The sequence below is a fragment of the Megalobrama amblycephala genome, linkage group LG5 (assembly GCF_018812025.1).
Source record: "Megalobrama amblycephala isolate DHTTF-2021 linkage group LG5, ASM1881202v1, whole genome shotgun sequence".
NCBI classification, from domain to species: domain Eukaryota; kingdom Metazoa; phylum Chordata; class Actinopteri; order Cypriniformes; family Xenocyprididae; genus Megalobrama; species Megalobrama amblycephala.
In genome coordinates, this window is record NC_063048.1 from 6,019,778 (window position 1) to 6,038,303 (window position 18,526).

An 18,526-nucleotide genomic window follows, 5' to 3' on the forward strand; every position below is an offset into this window, starting at 1 on the left:
TTGGACATGGAGCATGTCGCCATATGAGTCAATATTTTGGGATCTTTAAGCCCCTGTTATAAAGGGTTAGTTCACCCAAAAATGAAAATTCTGTCATTTATTACTTACCCTCATGCCGTTCCACACCCGTGACTTCAGCCATTGGCGGTTTGACATGCGATCTGAATCATGATTCGATACACTGATTCATCTGTGCTCCAATGCTTCCTGAAGCAGTGTTTTGAAATCGACCATCACTAAATAATTCGTTATTTTGTTTATTTTTGGAGCGCCCAAAAAAAAATTCTCGTCGCTTTATAATATTAATATTGAACCACTGGATCTTGAGAGAGGAAATTGCTCCCTATGGAGGCCTCGGAGCCATCGGATTTCAACTAAAATATCTTAATTTGTGTTCCGAAGATTAACGAAGGTCTTACGGGTGTGGAACGACATGAGGGTAAGTAATAAATGACAGAATTTTCATTTTTGGGTGAACTAACCCTTTAATATAATTAATAAAATTCTAATATAATTCTAATATATAATGTATGTTTAATTAAAATAAGCATATTGCAGCAGATACCAGCTGTCATGAAATGAATTATAAATACTCTTAATGGCCATAAAACAGGTTTGATTTTAAATGTACAGTGTATTTTGTTTCTTTTGGTTTCTTTTGTTTCTTTTCTTGTCAGTTTTTGAGATTCACCAAATCGCATTTTCTTCAGAGAGTGGAAAAATGCTCTTCCAAGGCTCTTAGCCTGTCTAGGAGCCATTTATTAGAGAGAGTGTATAAAATAAGAGCTCTTGTGATGGCATATCTGTGTAGCGTGCAGATGACGCGCGTGGCAGTGGATTGTGAGCTCAGCTCCGGCCCTTTAAGAAGCAGTTCCTCTGACTGTTTCCAGGGGGCGGATGATCTGTGTGTTACTGTTATTTTCTTTAGTTTGCAGCGGAGCAGCAGCGCATTAGAGGCTTTGGCAGTGCTGGATCGCCCGGGTTGCGGGACGCGATGTCCTGCTCCGACATGGAACAGGGATCATGGAGGTTTACTGGGAAAAACTGTGTGTCTGTTAGGACTCATTCGTGTTGATTTGGAGAGGGACGGATGTGGAGGTATGGCTTGATCATTTGAGGACACTTTAGCGAACGCACAGCCTTTCCTAATCGCTTTAAATCAAATATTTTATTAAAGGGCAGCTGCCCGCTGAAGCAAAGTAACATTCGCGTTATGATGTAATGTTACAATGTAACACGTTCGCAGCGCGACGTCATGCAACAATGTAACGAATTCGACCGTCCGCTCTGTTACAGTCTTTATGCTTTTGAACCACGGAAGCTTCATTAAACGAGCTTTGTTTGGAGCATTTTCGTTGGTTTATTACGGACTCTTAAAACTAACCAAATCGAGCGAGAATCCGTCTATATGCTGTAAGTGTACATAATGCACTCGAACGCATTTGTAAATATTTCTAAACCTCTCATAACATCATTTCGGTTCTCGAAGTGTCCCGGATTGAAATGTGGACTCTAGAAGTGATCCATTAATGGCATGCACGAGGGCACTGCTGCTGTTGTGTTCAGAAAAGCCGTCCATATATCATTCATTTGAAGGAGTCGAGGAAATATGGCAGATGAGATAGATAAGCCCTTGGCTGTGGACGTCGACATAGACCCTGATTTCGAGCCCCAAAAAAGGCCCAGGTCTTGCACCTGGCCTCTGCCCAGACCAGAGTCCAATGCTGGAAAAGCAGAACCAGCAGATGTGGGAATCATTCCCGAGGAAGAGGTGGATGAAAATGGCACTGATGATGCTTCTGCATCTAGTGACATTACAGGCGCATCAAAGCCTGTCAGTGTCACAGAAGGAAATGAGAGTGCTGCTGCTCCTGCCATACAAACCAACGCTGCCGTCAGTGGTAAAGACACCTATGGCTCTCCTGTTTCTTCGCAACATGCTCTGCCCGCTGCCTGCAGCGACTCCAGCATCAATGGTCTGATTCCTCAGCAGCCCAGAAAATCCTCTGCCCGCAGGAACGCCTGGGGAAACTATTCCTACGCAGACCTCATCACTCAAGCCATCGAGAGCACGCCAGAGAAAAGGCTGACATTGGCCCAGATTTATGATTGGATGGTCCGGAATGTGCCATACTTCAAGGACAAAGGTGACAGCAACAGCTCTGCAGGATGGAAGGTACGTCAGGTCAAAGAGATGGGCTGGATTTTAACCTTGACTTGCTTATCAGGAGTGTTTATGGTCTATAAATATATATCAATTTGTTGCTGGTAGTAGTTTTTACAGAGTGGTAAAATGGCATAGATGCTGGAAATGTGGACTACTAGTCATGTCATGTCATGTGTGGTTTGCTGATTAAGTGCAAGCCGCTGTAGTCATGCCAAAGGGCGTAACAGCAGATAAACTGGGAAAGGTGCCACTGATAAAGACGACCTTTTGAATGGCCCTTGCCTCATCGTTTCAAAGTATTGAAGCTTGATAAGAAGAATTGTAGTTATAGCAAATGTCTATAATACTTCCAGTGATCATTTATTGTGTCGTCAATATGATCGCACTTTCATGAATTAATTGTACGTTCTTTTTTCTTTTTTGAGCACTGGCGTTTGCTTTGATTCCAGGGATTAGCTCGGCCTGGAAAAACAATTTATCCAACATGGAATCAAGTCTAATGAATGCTCTTGGTATAGCTGGATTTGAATTAGAGAAAAACCTCAGGAAATCCCTGTGCAATCCTGCAGATGTAAGGCTGGTGAGCTGCTGCTGTGCATATATTACATTTAAAAAGATGATTCGGCACCTTCGCAAACAAGCCATGCCCAGTGGATTGTAAATGCTTGATTTTTTTTTTATTTTTTTTTTATACGATTTGCATATAATATGCATAATTATATGAATCTCTGTTTTTATTTGAAAATTGCATTGCATTCTGATTGCAGTCCATAGTAACATGCACATTAGCCAATCTGAATGTTTAAATCCTTTCTATTTAAGAAAACATACATTTTGGTTATTCTTAAAAAAAGAATCTTCTTACTACCAGACTGTAGGAACAGTCAACCGTGTTCAGTGCAGATAAAGCCATCCTGCAGAGTGTTTGCATCTGCCTGCCACTGAATGAAAAAAAAACAGAAACCATGGGCATATTGTCAGTGTGAGGGTTGCTATTGGCTGCTTCGTCCCCACCTCCACTTCCTATTGGCTCTTGGGTACAGCATAAGAAGCAATCAGCTGACTGGAAACTATGTAGGTCAGTGTGTAGCAACGTGTGAAGAGCTTTGGTGTTTGACTCTGAGATACAGCATTGTGTGTAAACTGGCAGCGCTCCAGTGCTGTTCTGAGTGGTGCTTTGCTCAAAAGGGACTGCATCATGGCTTTCAGATGATTTCAGCCCCTGTTTTCATCTATTATAGTTATTCTTCATGGTCTTGTGTGGATTTAATTCAATAGAAAGCAGCACCACTGAATTTTTAAGATGATTTTCATTGCTAAGTTCACACTTACACTCTATTTAATGCAGTGGGTTACTAATATGAACAATTTATAAGCTGGTAAATCTCAGCTGTTAAGAATGTTTTCCCCCTCGAATTCATGTTACCGTAATGCTGAACCCACATTATATAATAATATTAACCTAATTTTTCATTGTAATGTGGAAAAAGTAATATATTTTATTTTTGAGAATGAGATTTATTTTACCCCACAATGCAGTAATGAGGATAAAAAGTTTTAATAGTTATCACAATGCAAAAAAAAAAAAAGAGTTCTAAAAATAGGCTTCATTTTGTTCAATAAATTTTGTTTTCTTTTTGGTGATTCATTATGAATTATATGATACAATATATAATTGTATATCTATGATATATATTTCTTTGTGTGATTTACCCTTTGACCGCATAAAGCAAATAGGGGGTTCTGGTGGCCTACAGGTTAATGATCAAGCGTCTTAATGCTAAACTTTCAGATTTGGTGCCCAATGGGGGTGAGCCATCTTTGATGCACTTGTGCTTTTGTTCAAGTTGCTTAACTTTAAGATGATTAAGAAGAGCTGTAGCTGAATTTGCCATTTTAGGAGATGCTTTTCATCCATCCTTATAGTCAAAGCAGGTCAAAACATCACTACTTTATCTTGACTTCTTTTTGAAGTTTTAGACTAGAATTTTCAAAAATGTTAAAATATTATAAACATAGATTATGTATATGTGAAATATGCATTTTGATTGCAATTGTTGTAATTGCAGGAAAAGCAAATGGATATAATAAACGTTCAAACTGGTTTAATCACTGAATCAGTTCCTCATTGAAGATACTGTTCTCATTGTAAGCCTAGTTTGTAATGATCTGTTTTGTAATCAATGTAGCTATGATTGTCAACAAACAATCTGATGCATGTCTTAGATTAGATTCTCAATCCAATCAATTCAGTTAGCCAGCTTAACGATGCAAAAAAGGAGAACTACTTGCGTACCTAACGAATGTGTTTGGGATACATGTTCTTCTCAGAATAGGAAAAAGTCTTGGTTTAAATCCAGTAATAGGCTTGAAGCAAAGGCATTAATGGATGTGAAGTGTCAGGAGGTCTGCCCATTCACTCTTTGAGAAGTTCAAGCAAAGGTCAGTAAAGTGATGTTCACAGGACAATGTCCAGCCTTCTTCAAGATGTATCACAGCAGGCACAGCAGTGGTAAATTCGCACCATTTTTTAGACTGCTTGAGTATACATAAAAAAGGCAAACCATGTCTTGCTTGTGAATTTTATCACATCTCTGATGCTGCATTATGGATTGCTGTGGATTCTGTGCTGCAGTCCACATTAATGCAGCTTCACTGCACTGCACTGCACTCTTAAACTTTATTTAAAAATGTAACAAAATTTTGTTAGTGATTGCACTGGAGTGCCTACAAAATTGGCTGTTTTCTGTTGCATATGTGAAATGCCAAAAGCCGACCACTCAAAGTTAGCCAGTTGAACTGCACAGCGCAGACCAATTACCTGGAAAGCCCAGTGGACGGTGCAGAGTGCGTTGATTTACTTGCAGAATGGTCTTGACCACAAGCCCAGTTTGAACAGTGTGTGTGAAATTCAAATGGGCACAGCCTTTTTTTCTATTTCTGTATTTTCTTTTGGACTAGTGTTTATTTGTTAAAAGTGAGAATTAGTCAATTTAGAATTTAATTGCATTTCAGCACAGAATATTTGGTTACAAACCCCTATGGGAACCACAAATGCCTAGTTGCTAATTCAACAAACTCAATATACACAACAGCATTGACATGGAAATCAGGATTGGTTGATTTTGAATGATTGATTGAATTGATTTTATTTGTTTACTTATTAACTTGTGTAAACACATTGAAAGTAATTTGAGCTATGCGTTACTTTTTTTTCTTCTTTTTTTCTTTTTACCAAAACACATGTGCTGCATTCCAATTCGCCTACTTATGCTATGCCCTAAAAATAAGTACTGTTTTTGTGAAGAAAAAAAAAAGTATCTACTTTTAAAGTGTATATCAGAAGAGTAGGCAAGCTTTGGGGCATATAACTTCGTTATAATTGCGTCTTTAACAGACGCTCTTAGTTATGTGCATCCTGTTACCATTTAAACTGCCCTGTCAATCATCTTGTCAATCAGTTAAAATCCTCCACACTCACACTTCCTTCCATTTCGGAGAGAAATATAGTGGCGCATTGATCTACCAGTTGTGGGTCTTTCATGTGGAGAACTCCTCTGGCCGGTTTCATAGACAAGGCTTAAGCTAGTCCCAGACTAAAATGCATGTTTGACTGAAAGAAACTTGCTCTGACATATCTTAAAATATGTCAGTGCCATAGTTATGTCTCAATATTCACACCAGTAATGTTTTTTCTAAAGCACATTTATAAAAGCTATTTAGTCTTAAATGAATCCTGGTTTAGTCTAAGCCCTGTCTGTGAAACTGGGCCCTCATGTTTTTGCAATTTGCATAATGATGCATTTAAAAGTTAATGGCCAAATGTATCTTTACAAAAGTTCACAATGCTGTTGCAGATGACATATAATGTGGATAACATTGAATAAATATCTTTTCATCAGTTGGGTAATGATTATTAATCACTCAAGCCCCTTTATCTAAACTTCTCTACTTATCCGTTGCACATCTGCCATGTTTGTAGTTTTTTAAACACTTTATATTCGTGTTTGTAGTTCTAACCGAATCCTCGTCCAACGCGCAATGGGTTGTAGGCAATATTAGCTGTTAGAGTGTGCACGGATCTGCACTTCGGACACTAACTGGATAAAGTGGACCATCCAAGTATCTTTGGAGAATTCATTTTAACATACTATCATTTGGGACACACTAATTCTAATTTCAAATACTATTTAGGACGGATAGTATGTGAATTGGGAGCAGCAATTGACTCTTGGTCAGAGGGGTCACATGACTTTTCAATTTCTGGATAAAGCAATCAAGTCAAAGTGCCATTGTTCCTCTCTCAGCATTGTGCTCTATTGATTCCAAGATTATTTGAACATTAGCCCATTATTCTGCTTTTTAATGGCCAGATCCTTGATGAATAAAGCTGAGGGATCTAAATAAAGCTGCATATGAATGTTTCAAGCATGTCTAATGATGCACGGCTCACTCTCTTCTTTTCTCTTTTCACAGAACTCAATACGACATAACCTGTCACTCCACAGTCGCTTTGTCCGGGTGCAAAATGAAGGAACAGGAAAGAGTTCATGGTGGATCGTCAACCCAGATGGCGGAAAAGGGGGGAAAGCGCCGCGGAGACGTGCAGTTTCCATGGACAACAGTAATAAGCTCATCAAGAGCGCCCGTGGCCGTGCCGCAAAGAAAAAGGCAGCTCTTCAGGCTACTCAGGACGGAAGCTCAGAGAGTTCCTCCAGCCTGTCCAAATGGACCGGTAGCCCGACCTCCCGCAGTAGCGACGAGCTCGACGCTTGGACGGATTTCCGTTCTCGCACTAATTCCAACGCCAGCACCCTAAGCGGACGCCTTTCCCCAATCCTGGCCAACCTTGAGATGGACGAAGTTCCTGATGACGACTCTCCCCTGTCGCCCATGCTGTACTCCAGCCCTAGTAGTATGTCTCCGTCCACCGGGCTGACCGAACTGCCCCGTCTAGCTGACCTTGCAGGAACCATGAACCTCAACGACGGCCTCTCTGATAACCTAATGGACGACCTTCTAGACAACATCAGCTTGACGGCTTCCCAGTCTCCGGGTCAAGATGAGAGTGGGGCCAACCTACAGGGAAGCCCTGTGTTTACCTTCAGCTGCTCTGGGAGCAGTCTGGCAATTCCCTCTGGCAGCTATGGCACTAACTCCATGTTCAGCCCTCCGTCCGTCACTGGCCTGAGGCAGTCTCCAATGCAAACTATCCAGGAAAACAAGCAGGCTACGTTCTCCTGCGGTTCTCTCTTTAGCGAGCAGAGTCTGCAGGACTTGCTCAGCTCTGAGTCCAACAGTCACAGCGATGTCCTTCTTACCCAATCTGACCCTCTTATGTCACAAGCCAGTGCCTCCCTTTCCTCCCAGAATGCCCGTCGCAGTGCGCTGTTGCTGCGTAATGATCCCATGATGTCCAACCAGGCTGGGCCTGGAGGACAAGCAGGCCTCAAGAAGGTGTCGCCATCTGGATGGCGGATGAACTGCAGCGAGTCAGACTACCAAAGCTTGATGAAGCAACATCTTCAACAGTCTCCCTTCAGAAGCACATCTATGCAGCTCAACTCCTCTGATTCGTTGTTGGCAGGTCTCAACGGCAGCGTTTCCTCCGTTCAGTTGGTGTCTCAGGAGCGATTCCCATCTGAATTAGATCTGGAGGCATTAAGTGGGAGTTTCGATTGCGACATGGACACCATCACTCGCAACGATCTGATGGATGCCGATGGCCTGGAGTTCAGCTTCGATTCCCATCTTATCTCCTCTCAGAATGCTAATCTGACTTCAGAGAGTTTCTCCAGAACCAAACGAACCTCCTCCCAAAGCTGGGTACCAGGTTGATCCGGCCAGGCCCAGGAATGTAGGGACAGGCAGAACACCGCATTTGAGCCAAACTGTCCACTGTAAAGCAACTGTACATTATGCTGTAGAAAAGCTATTTGACATCCATTGGAATGAGTTTGAGTTAACGTCAATGATTTACCCAGTCGGTGTTGTAGTTTTGTGGCTGTACGTTTTTGTATCGTCATGATTGAGGCTGGTTTAATGGACGTCGTAAAGTGTTTCGACAAATTTATCCTTGAAGTGCTTGCAAGTTAATCTATTCGCCAGTAGCAAGGTAATTAACTCAGCTGCTAGAATATGGTAAGTGGAGTATCGTAAATAAAAGGTTGTCTATATATGAAGGCTTGAATAACAGTACTTCCCTTAGTATGTCTAGAATACGAAATCCCTAAAACCCACCACTGTGTACAAGGGTGCCTGCACAACAGAGGAAGCTCTTACAAATTCATTTGGGAGAGTGGAAAGAGTCGGGTCAGTTTGACAACCAAGCGAGAATCTTGAATTCTCTAGTACCTGTGACTGGCATTGCAGTGAAAAGTTAAAATATTCTCAACTTTTCATCTTGTCACTTTGGCAAACCCTTGCGTTTTCTTTGTCGTTGCGATACGTTATCCTAATTGAAATCAAGTCAACTCTAGTCTGTAGGTGCCCTTAGTTTGTTGTAATTTGTTGTAACCGTAATCAAGATTAAAAGATTTCTAGTCCTCACATTGCAACAAACACTTGCCTCTTGCCAAACTTGTCCTCTACAGGACAATTGCAACAATGGCCTGTTTACAATACGAACTGTTGAGAATGTTTCTGTTGTCAGAAAAATGGCCATGAAAATCTGTCTGTTTCTCAGATTATTTTTTGTAAAAGCTGAAAAGGGGAAGAGATTGTGTTTTTGTGAAACCAGTGATCATAATGTATCCTTGACTCCTTTTACGGCAAAAGTGAACTATGATATGATATAAGCTATGTATTTAGTGTTCTGCTGTATGAAACTAGTTTGTCAGTGTTTCCCATGGATTTCCTAACAAAACCTGTGCATTTATCCTGCTCCGAGTCCTTGAACACTGAGTTCTTGAGCATCTCAATCACCCCGAACTGCTTTCACTTCCTATTTAAGAATAGATTATGAGTGATTATATTTGTATATTTGAATGTGTATACAGACACACACACACACACACACACACATAGGGCCTCGTTAATGAAGTAATTGCTGTATAAATTATTTATCATTATCAGTTGAACAATTTGAACAAATTTGTTTTGTGTGCATGTACTGTACACGGCCTGTATACATGCATGCAACCATTTATGTAAGAATGGGTTTACAAATTTCTGCGTAAATCATAGATTTCTGTTGTACTTGCATTTCATAAATGAGGCCCATAGTGCACATGTGTATGTGCTGTACACTGAATATGTGTGTATGTGTGCGTGTTTACACATACATATTGGATTCATTAAGCTATATTAACAATTATAAATTTTGGAACGCTGATTAAGGACCACTAGATGTTTGTGTATTTGTAGCAGGAAAAAATTAAGCTAAGAGCATTTGGTGCTAAGTGAAATTGTGTTGGGTCAGTACATATGGCTGGCATGTTACTTTCTTAGCATTTATGTGTACGTTTCTACACAATGGCTGGTGCTAGTAGAACGTGTGCATCAGGTGTGATGGCAGTGTGTTTTAAGCATCCTAATAGTTTTAAAATGAAAGGCAGCCACATTGTAGTATATGGATAAGCTATGTAAGAAAGCACCTACGCTGTACTGTATTTCACTGTTGATCTTGCATATGCCAGACAACCAAATGAGGCTGATGAAAAATAATGCAACTATTCAGTCTGATAAAATAGTGCCATTCAGGGACAACTTGCAGGCGTTTCAATAGTTGTAACCTAATGTTGTTTTAACATCACAGTCGAATGTACCTTTTGTTAAGGTCAGTTTCACACCCAGAATTTTCATAAGCCTCTTAAAAGCACTGATTTTTATAATCTGCTTTTTATAATCAGCTGGAGTCACAGAATTTAAGATGACTATAAAAAGTCGATTGTGCTGTGTTTACCTTTGTTTACTTAGTTTCACATTGTGTAATCCATTTCAGCATCATAAATGGCATCCTCAAAATAGAAATGCTTTTAATTCTGGGTTTTCATTTCCTTTGGGTAGGATCATTGTACTTCACAAAAGAGCTACAACAATTTTCATTCATTTTCAATTTTAATCCTTAAAAGAAGGATTTAACACGAATTGTGAAAAGGAAATCTTCGTGTGTAGCACCACACACCACAGCTGGCCGTTAGTTAGCATCCATTCAATGTTTGCTTGACTTTACCTGTGTATTTCCATTTTGGATAATGTAAACAAGGTAGTGCAAGGCAAGGTGCATGTAAATAAAGCTTGTATGACACAATAAATTTCTTTCTCCAGTCTTTATTTTAATATGTTGTGGAATAAGCAACTGATTTAATGCTTGTGCGTCTGTCTGGACAAACTGATCAGTAGATTGGAAAAAAAAGTGCTTTTAATAAACCATTATTTGCAAAAAAAAAAACATGCAATGTGCCCTAAAAGTCTAAAGTCGTATATTGAAAATTAGCGGTTTTTAACCATTTAATCTGGAAAGTGAATTTATTTAAATCACAGTTACTGGCCAAAGCATTGAGTTTTAAATCGGTATCTTCACAGTTTCAGTGTAATCCTGATCAAGGCTCTTGTTGGCAAACATTTTCTGATTTATTTGATTTCATTGGCTCAGTTTTCTATGGATCATGAACGCACTTAATTTAAAAACACTTAACTTGAACTACACTGCCTGACCCCCCATAAAAATAAGAAAAAAATGTCACTGTTTGGATTTAAATAGGCAAATTAAGCGTCTATGATTGGATAATTATTGCAGTGATTATGTTTCTAGCATGTTATGTTTGGCAGCAGTTATTAATTGATGGAGTGTGTAGCTTTTCATTTCTTAAACGACCATGTAGGAAAACACATCATGGCCATATTCCAGGATGATAATGTCAGGATTCATCAGGCTCAAATTGTGAGAGAATGGCTGTGAGAGCACACATGAATTGGCACATCTGAGTCCAGACCTTAAAGGGTTAGTTCACCCAAAAATGTCATTTATTACTCACCCTCATGTCGTTCTACACCCGTAAGAGCTTCATTAATCTTCGGAATGCAAATTAAGATATTTTTGTTGAAATCCGATGGCTCAGTGTGGCCTGCATAGCCAGCAATGATATTTCCTCTCTCAAGATCCACTAATGTACTATAAACATATTTAAATCTGTTCATGCAAGTACAGTGGCTCAGTATTAATATAAAGCGACGAGAATATTTTTGGTGCGCCAAAAAAATGAAATAACTTATTTAGTGATGGCCGATTTCAAAACACTGCTTCAGGAAGCTTCGGAGCGTTATGAATCAGTATATCGAATCATGAATCGGATCACGTGTCAAACCGCCAAACTGCTGAAATCACTTGACTTTGGCGCTCCAAACCGCTGATCCGACACAAAAGATTCATAACGCTCCGAAGCTTCCTGAAGCAGTGTTTTGAAATCGGCCATCACTATATAAGTCGTTATTTTGTTTTTTTTTGGCGCACCAAAAATATTCTCGTCGCTTTATAATATTAAAGGATTAGTTCACTTTCAATTAAAATTTTCCTGATAATTTACTCACCCCCATGTCATCCAAGATGTTCATGTCTTTCTTTCCTCAGTCGAAAAGAAATTAAGGTTTTTGATAAACATTCCAGGATTATTCTCCTTATAGTGGACTTCAATGGTCTCTCCAAACGGTTGAAGGTAAATATGTTTTTAGTACATTAATGGATCTTGAGAGAGGAAATATCATTGCTGGCTATGCAGGCCTCACTGAGACATCGGAATTCAACAAAAATATCTTAATTTGTGGTCCGAAGATGAACGAAGGTCTTACGGGTGTGGAACAACATTAGGGTGAGTAATTAATGACATTATTTTCATTTTTGGGTGAACAAACCCTTTAAATTCATTGAAAGTCTTTGGGATGTGCTGGAGTAGACTTTACAGAGTGCTCACCTCTTGCATTGTCAGTACAAGATCTTGACCAAAAATTGATGCACCTCTTGATGAAAATGCCCAAACATTCTTTCACAATTTGAGCCTGATGAATCTTGGCTTTGTAATCCTGGAATATGGCCATGATGTGTCTTCCTACATGCAAGTTACACAATCCATCAGTTAGAATTAGAAAAACTATTGCCAAACGTATAACATGATAGAAACATATTAATCACTGCAATAATGATCCAATCAGCGACCTTTTTTTTTTTTTAGTCTGTCCGGGCAGTGTATGCTCTAGGTTATTTGGTTTCAAAAGTGCCTTTTTTGTTTATTAAAGGCCATAGTTATCTTTGGTTTTTGGAAACTCACATTTGCTCAAATATCATGTACGTTGACAATTTCTCACCCCATTTTCTTCCTGTTATGCCTCAGTTTTGACACTTTAAAAATAACCTCTGAACATGATGTTTCCAACACTGTTCCTGCCAGTAAGAGCGATGCAACTAAGGTGTTTGATTTACACTGAACAGTGTCTTTCAGATAATATATAACTTAAAATGTTCTCCAAAAGGTTTTGGAATTTGTCAGAAGGCTTCTAAACACTCTCCCAAAGTAACCAAGTCTGTGATGACACAAAGAGGTTGTTGGTGTCTGGACAGTTTCATTTCAGCCTAGACTTAAGAAGGTTCAAACCTTTGCCAGTCCATTCCCTTTTCTAGCTTTTTCCCCATATGAACGGCATCCAGATTGTATATGGATACCAAGGAGACGTGTCTTTTGAAAATGTATGAAATGTTCTCTTAGATGAAGCCCCTGTTGTTGTGTTTGATTGCTGATATTTTTTCAAAATTAGTGTGTATTCATGCACATGTAGCAATCACGCTCATTCATAGGCGCTGTACAATCAGTGGGATTGATTGTGTTAAGAAAATCATTCATAATGTTTTACTGCTCTCTGCAGGGAGGAAAACAACCCCCTAGTGACAATAGCTGTAAAATGTGGCCCGTGTCCTTGTGCACTCATTGGTGGGACAGCACCTTGGTGATGATCTCTCATTGGCTACCGGCTGCTTTTGCCACGAACCAATCGGTGCTTCTGTATCCAAGTCAACTTGGAATGTTGAGCTATTTAAATCCAGAGAAGGTGGATCTGATTTATTAAATTATACATTGAGAAGCGACTGATCGCTGTATAGGCTGAAAGAGACAACCTTTGTAAAAAAAAAAAAAAAAAGAAGAAGAAGAAAAGAAATATATATTTATTTCCATTGCACACAAAGTCTTCTGTCAACGAGAAGCTGTTTGGGGTCTCGCAATTTACAAGATCAGTATAAGGACACTTTCATGTGAAAATAATAAAATAATAATAATAAAAAAGATTATGTTCAAGACTTCAGGTAGACCTGACAGGTTTGTCCTCTTTGCTTGTGTCAGCACAATAAAATTGAGTCGCTTGACTGAGTTTTCATCGCCCTCTGCAGGTTAAAATCCGGATGTAGACTCATCATAAATTACTTTCATTTCAATGTTATTTCAAATACTTGTATTTATCTTCAGTGTTATTTACTGTACAGACGTTACTACATTCACACAAGTTAATTTTACCACAACAATATTATTTTGTACTAAAATATACTGAACGTGTCTACATTTTACGGAGCCCCTAAACGGACGTGGTGGTGGAAAAAATTTGGGATGGGACGAATTTTATTTTTCTTTTGCGTTCCCTCACAAAGATATTATCGTTCCCTTGCTGTGAGCTCGGACAAATTAATGTCTTTAATGTCCCGCTGGCTGGACTCAAATATAAAGAAGTCAAGTGCTTAACTCAAGGAGTTCAGTAAGCAATATAGATTCACAGATTCGAGCTTCCCGGATCAATAACTCGTGAGCTAAACATTGTTAAAACACAAATGCAGCTTTCCAATCATAGCAATATAGACAACGAGCTACAATAACCCAATTTTCCTCAAATGTGCTTTATAATAAAGTGGACTTTATGAGCAGACAAGCGGAGAGAAGTCTGAAGGGACCGTCTGAAAAGTGCAAAACCCAAAACCCTTTTGCTCATTTTATATTATGAAAAATATTCAATGACTTCACTGTAACACACTGTACTGTCACCAAATTCAGTCCATCTGAGGCATGGTAAAGCATGGTACTCGAAAAAAATCAAGAAAATTAGATTTAAACAATAAGACTAAACGTGTTGAGCTATATAACAACAATTCATTTTCTGTCTATAAATATATCAAAACAATTGTTTCCTTGTCTATTAAAACATGTAAATATTAAAGCGTCTTTTGTGTTTCCATGGTTTCTACAAAATAAAACCGGAAACCGAGTGTAACGCGGGTATGACGCAATTGACAGGCGACTCCTCACACAACACATCCCGGAGTCTTGCCGTGTGTCTCAATCAGCTCCCTAGTTCAGTAGTCAGGGCACTGATCAGGGTATCAGCCACATTCACTTTCATTATATACTGATTCACGAGCTAGGGAGCTGATTGAGACGCAGGCTTGGTTAAAATTGCAATTTTCTCACGATTTACAAATAGTCGGAAACATTTGGGATATTGTAAGTACTCAAGTGAACAAAATATATAACACTGGCCTAGTGGTTTTTGGATATTTTACTTCAAAATATTATATTACACCTTTAAGCATTGACTGCATTTCTTTATATTTGAGTCCAACAAGTTTAAACTCTGAGCCATGCATTATTTGTGTGCATTATTAACGTATGGAGCTGACTGAAACACTGCTGCCAGCCAGCGGGAGAGGAAGTGTTTGTCCAAGCTCACAGCAAGGGAACATTAATATCTTTGTGAGGGAATGCAAAGTTTCTCGGGGGAACTCAAAAGCTTTGCAAGGGAACGCAAAAGATTTGAAAAAAAAATAATTGGGATGGGAGGATTTTATTTTTTATTTTTTTCCACCACCATGTCCCTTTAGGGGCTCCGTACAATTTGCTAAATAAAAATCAACTTGGTTACTAGGTTGGTTACAAACCTCACCAAATCAGCTTCGACGCTTGGGTTCAGATTTGAAGCTGTGATTTACCGCCATTCATTTGAAGCGCGCGTCCGGCGTCTCTATAGCAACTGCAACCACTGACACAAACACTGATACACTGAAGCAAAAGTTTGGACCGTAGAGACACTTTTATAAAGTTATTTTTATTCCCATTTTTAAAGCTATTTTCTTTCCGTTGAACGTGTTGACAGACATACATGCAACTAATACAGTCAGCTTTACAAAACTGGGATTGTAAAATTCAAGATGTCACAGACATACATATTCGGCTCGCCAGTGAAGGTGGAGCAGCTGCAAGAAGAACTATCCGCTCAGATTCAGGCTCTGAGGACTGAGATTGAGGACAATGAGATTTTACATAAAATATCCACAAAACCATACAGGTAAGACCGCTGAAATAGGGTTCTTAAAGGGATAGTTCGCACAAAAATGAAAATTCTTCCATCATTTACTCACCCTCAAGTTGTTCCAAACCTGTACAAATTTCTTTCTTCTGTTGAACACAGAAGTAGGTATTTTTAAGAATGTTTAAGAACAGTTGATGGGCACCATTAACTTCCAAAGTATTTTTTTTCATACTGTGATATGGAGTATGAGTAAATGATGACACAGTTTTCATTTTGAGTGAACTATCCCTTTAAGTCCTTTCATTAATAAGTCATTAACAAACATTATTAATTCAACTATGTGATGTTTAACATTAATGTACATTCACATGTTCAAAATGCCATGGAACTTGATTCACCATTCAAATTTTGTATCCAATAGACAAAAATATTACTCTTGCCAACTTTTTCAGCTCTGTCCATATTCCAAAAGATGTGTCTTACTTTCATATGGAGAGAGAGCAGGTGCTCCTCAAAGCGCTACAAGTGAGTTTTTACAGTTATTTGTGCTCTTATTACGTTTTTTATGTGCCTGCATTTGTTCATTTGACGTCTCTTCTTGTCATTGTTGTAAATGACCTGTGACTTTAGGTTTCGTCCACAAAGCCTGTTGTGTCACAAGCAGAAGTGGCTCAAAGAGAGATGGAGATCTGTCTGGCACAAGAGCACACACTTGACGGTCTGCCCTTACTGCTGCATCAGGTCGGTTATGAGCTGTTTTACTGTATCTTTCATAAGTGATGAACTTTACACAGAACCGACTTGAGCTGAATAATGACACTTTTTGTCTTTTTTTTAGAGCTGTTTTGTGGCAGAATTTGAGATGCATCATTGATTCTGTTATTCTGTTTATAATTGTGAAGCTGCTTTGAAACAATCTGTATTGTATAAAGTGATATAAAAATAAAGGGGTCTTGACACAATTATAAAAACTTTTCTGATCCTTTTGGCTCAACAGTTTTACACAGATCAAACCTATAAACTGGCACGGTGCAAATATCTGCTGATGCTGAGATGGAGGAGATTCGGTCGCCATTCCACTGTCTTGGAGAAACTATATCCTCAATATAAAGTAATCTAAATCATGCATTTTGGAAGATTTTAATGCATTAAATGGCAAAATGAATACATTCATCCTTTGCTTTGTGTAGAAACAGATCACACATATAAGCAATGAATTTGAGGATTCTGTGCACCGGGCGCGTCGTCTTGCCGTGTCCAGAGAGAAGCTCCTGGCGGGTGTGGAGAGTCCTGTCGCTGTGGTCACACAGGAAGATGTCATCATTTACCTGCAGTGGCTTATTTGCCATCTGCACTCTATTAAAAGCATCTACAACTTTCTGCATGTGAGAATACATAAGAGCACTGGGTAACTTTTTAGTTTGGGGACCAATTCTCACTATCACTTGTCACGTATTAGCTTGCATATTATTAGGATATTGGCTGTTTATTAGTACTTATAAAGCACATATTAATGCCTTATTCTGCATGAACATATTCTATATCCTTTAATTCTACCCCATACCTAAACTTAACCACCACAACAACTAACTTACTAACTATTAATGAGCAGTAAATTAGGAGTTTATTGAGACAAAAGTCATAGTTAATAGTGAATATGTGTTCCCCAAACTAAAATGTGACCGAACACTGCAAAAAGTGGTAACCTGCAATTGTTACCTTAAAGGGTTAGTTCACACAAAAATGAAATTTCAGTCATTTATTACTCACCCTCACGCGTTTCACACCCATGAGACCTTCGTTCATCTTCAGAACACAAATTAAGTTATTTTTGATAAAATCCGATGGCTCAGTGAGGCCTGCATCACCAGCAAGATCATTTCCTTTTTCAGTGCCCAGAAAGGTACTAAAAACATATTCATGTGAGTACAGTGGTTCAACTTTAATATTATAAAGCAACGAGAATACTATTTGTGCGGCAAAAAAAAAAAAGACTTTATTCAGCAATATCTATTGATGGGCGAACACTGCTTCATGAAGCTTCGAAGCTTTAGGAATCTTTTGTTTCAAATCAGTGGTTTCAGTGCCAAAATCACATGATTTCAGTGAACGAGGATTCGTTACGTCTTAAGTGTTTCAAAATTTCAATAGTTCACGTGACTTTGGCAGTTTGATACGTGCTCTGAACCACTGATTCGAAACAAAAGATTTGTAAAGCTTCAAAGCTTCATGAAGCAGTGTTTTGAAATCGCTCATCACTAGACATTGTTGAATAAAGTCATAATTTAAAAAAAAAAAAAATTTGGCGCACAAAAAGTATTCTCGTCGCTTCATAACATTAAGGTTGAACCACTGTACTCACATGAACTGATTTAAATGTCTTTAGTAGCTTTCTGGGCACTGAAAGTGTAAACCAACTTGCTGGCAATGCAGGCCTCACTGAGCCATTGGATTTTATCAAAAATATCTTAATTTGTGTTCTGAAGATGAACGAAGGTCTTACGGGTGTGAAACGACATGAGGGTGAGTAATAAATGACTGAATTTTCATTTTTGGGTGAACTAACCCTTTAAGGATTTATTTATACCTGATTTAACCACTAAAATTAGTTTTGTTTTAAAACCAGTTAATTTAGATGTTACCATTTTTCAGTGAATGTAACCAAATATTCAACACTGGGGGAGAACAAATGTAAAAGTTGTAATAATTCTGAACTCTTTAATTCTGAGTCCTAATACACTCTAAAAATGAATTCAGGTGACCTACAGTATTACCACAACTAAAAGCGTTAGTTCACCTAAAAACTAAATTTCTGTCATTAATTACTCACCTTCATGTTGTTCCAAACCTGTAAGACCTTCGTTCATCAACGGAACACAAATTGAGATATTTTTGATGAAATCCGAGAAGTTTTTAATCTCCCACAGAAAGCAAGGAAATTACTACATTCAAGGTATAGAGAAGTAGTAAAAACATCGTTAAAATATTCAACGTGACTACAGTGGTTCAACCTTAATGTTATAAAGCGACGAGAATAGTTTTTGTGTGCAAAAACAAAACAAAAATAACTACTTTATT

The 18,526-nt window shown here is 38.7% G+C and overlaps 2 protein-coding genes across 2 annotated transcripts in view; both read left to right on the forward strand.

Moving 5' to 3' along the window:
* The first annotated feature begins 476 nt into the window (after positions 1–476).
* Positions 477–10,422, forward strand: foxo3a (forkhead box O3A). Its single transcript, XM_048190475.1, has 2 exons — positions 477–2,176; positions 6,644–10,422. Exons 1-2 carry the CDS (start codon positions 1,610–1,612, stop codon positions 8,003–8,005), a joined length of 1,929 nt encoding a protein of 642 aa, XP_048046432.1. The 5' UTR covers positions 477–1,609; the 3' UTR covers positions 8,006–10,422.
* A 4,599-nt stretch (positions 10,423–15,021) lies between these two features.
* si:ch73-242m19.1 overlaps positions 15,022–18,526 on the forward strand; it is a 41,781-nt gene continuing 38,276 nt past the window's right edge. Inside the window, exons 1-5 of the mRNA XM_048190476.1 lie at positions 15,022–15,484; positions 15,901–15,973; positions 16,079–16,189; positions 16,446–16,559; positions 16,639–16,833. Of these exons, the coding sequence (XP_048046433.1) occupies positions 15,348–15,484; positions 15,901–15,973; positions 16,079–16,189; positions 16,446–16,559; positions 16,639–16,833 (630 nt within the window). The 5' untranslated portion in view covers positions 15,022–15,347. The remainder of the gene's footprint in view (positions 15,485–15,900; positions 15,974–16,078; positions 16,190–16,445; positions 16,560–16,638; positions 16,834–18,526) is intronic.

Bases quoted from the DNA above. Each gene is read 5' to 3' on its own strand.
- foxo3a (XM_048190475.1), top strand. From the start codon at position 1,610: ATGGCAGATGAGATAGATAAGCCCTTGGCTGTGGACGTCGACATAGAC. The intron at 2,177-6,643 runs GTACGTCAGGTC...CTCTTTTCACAG, and splicing joins ACAGCTCTGCAGGATGGAAG to AACTCAATACGACATAACCT.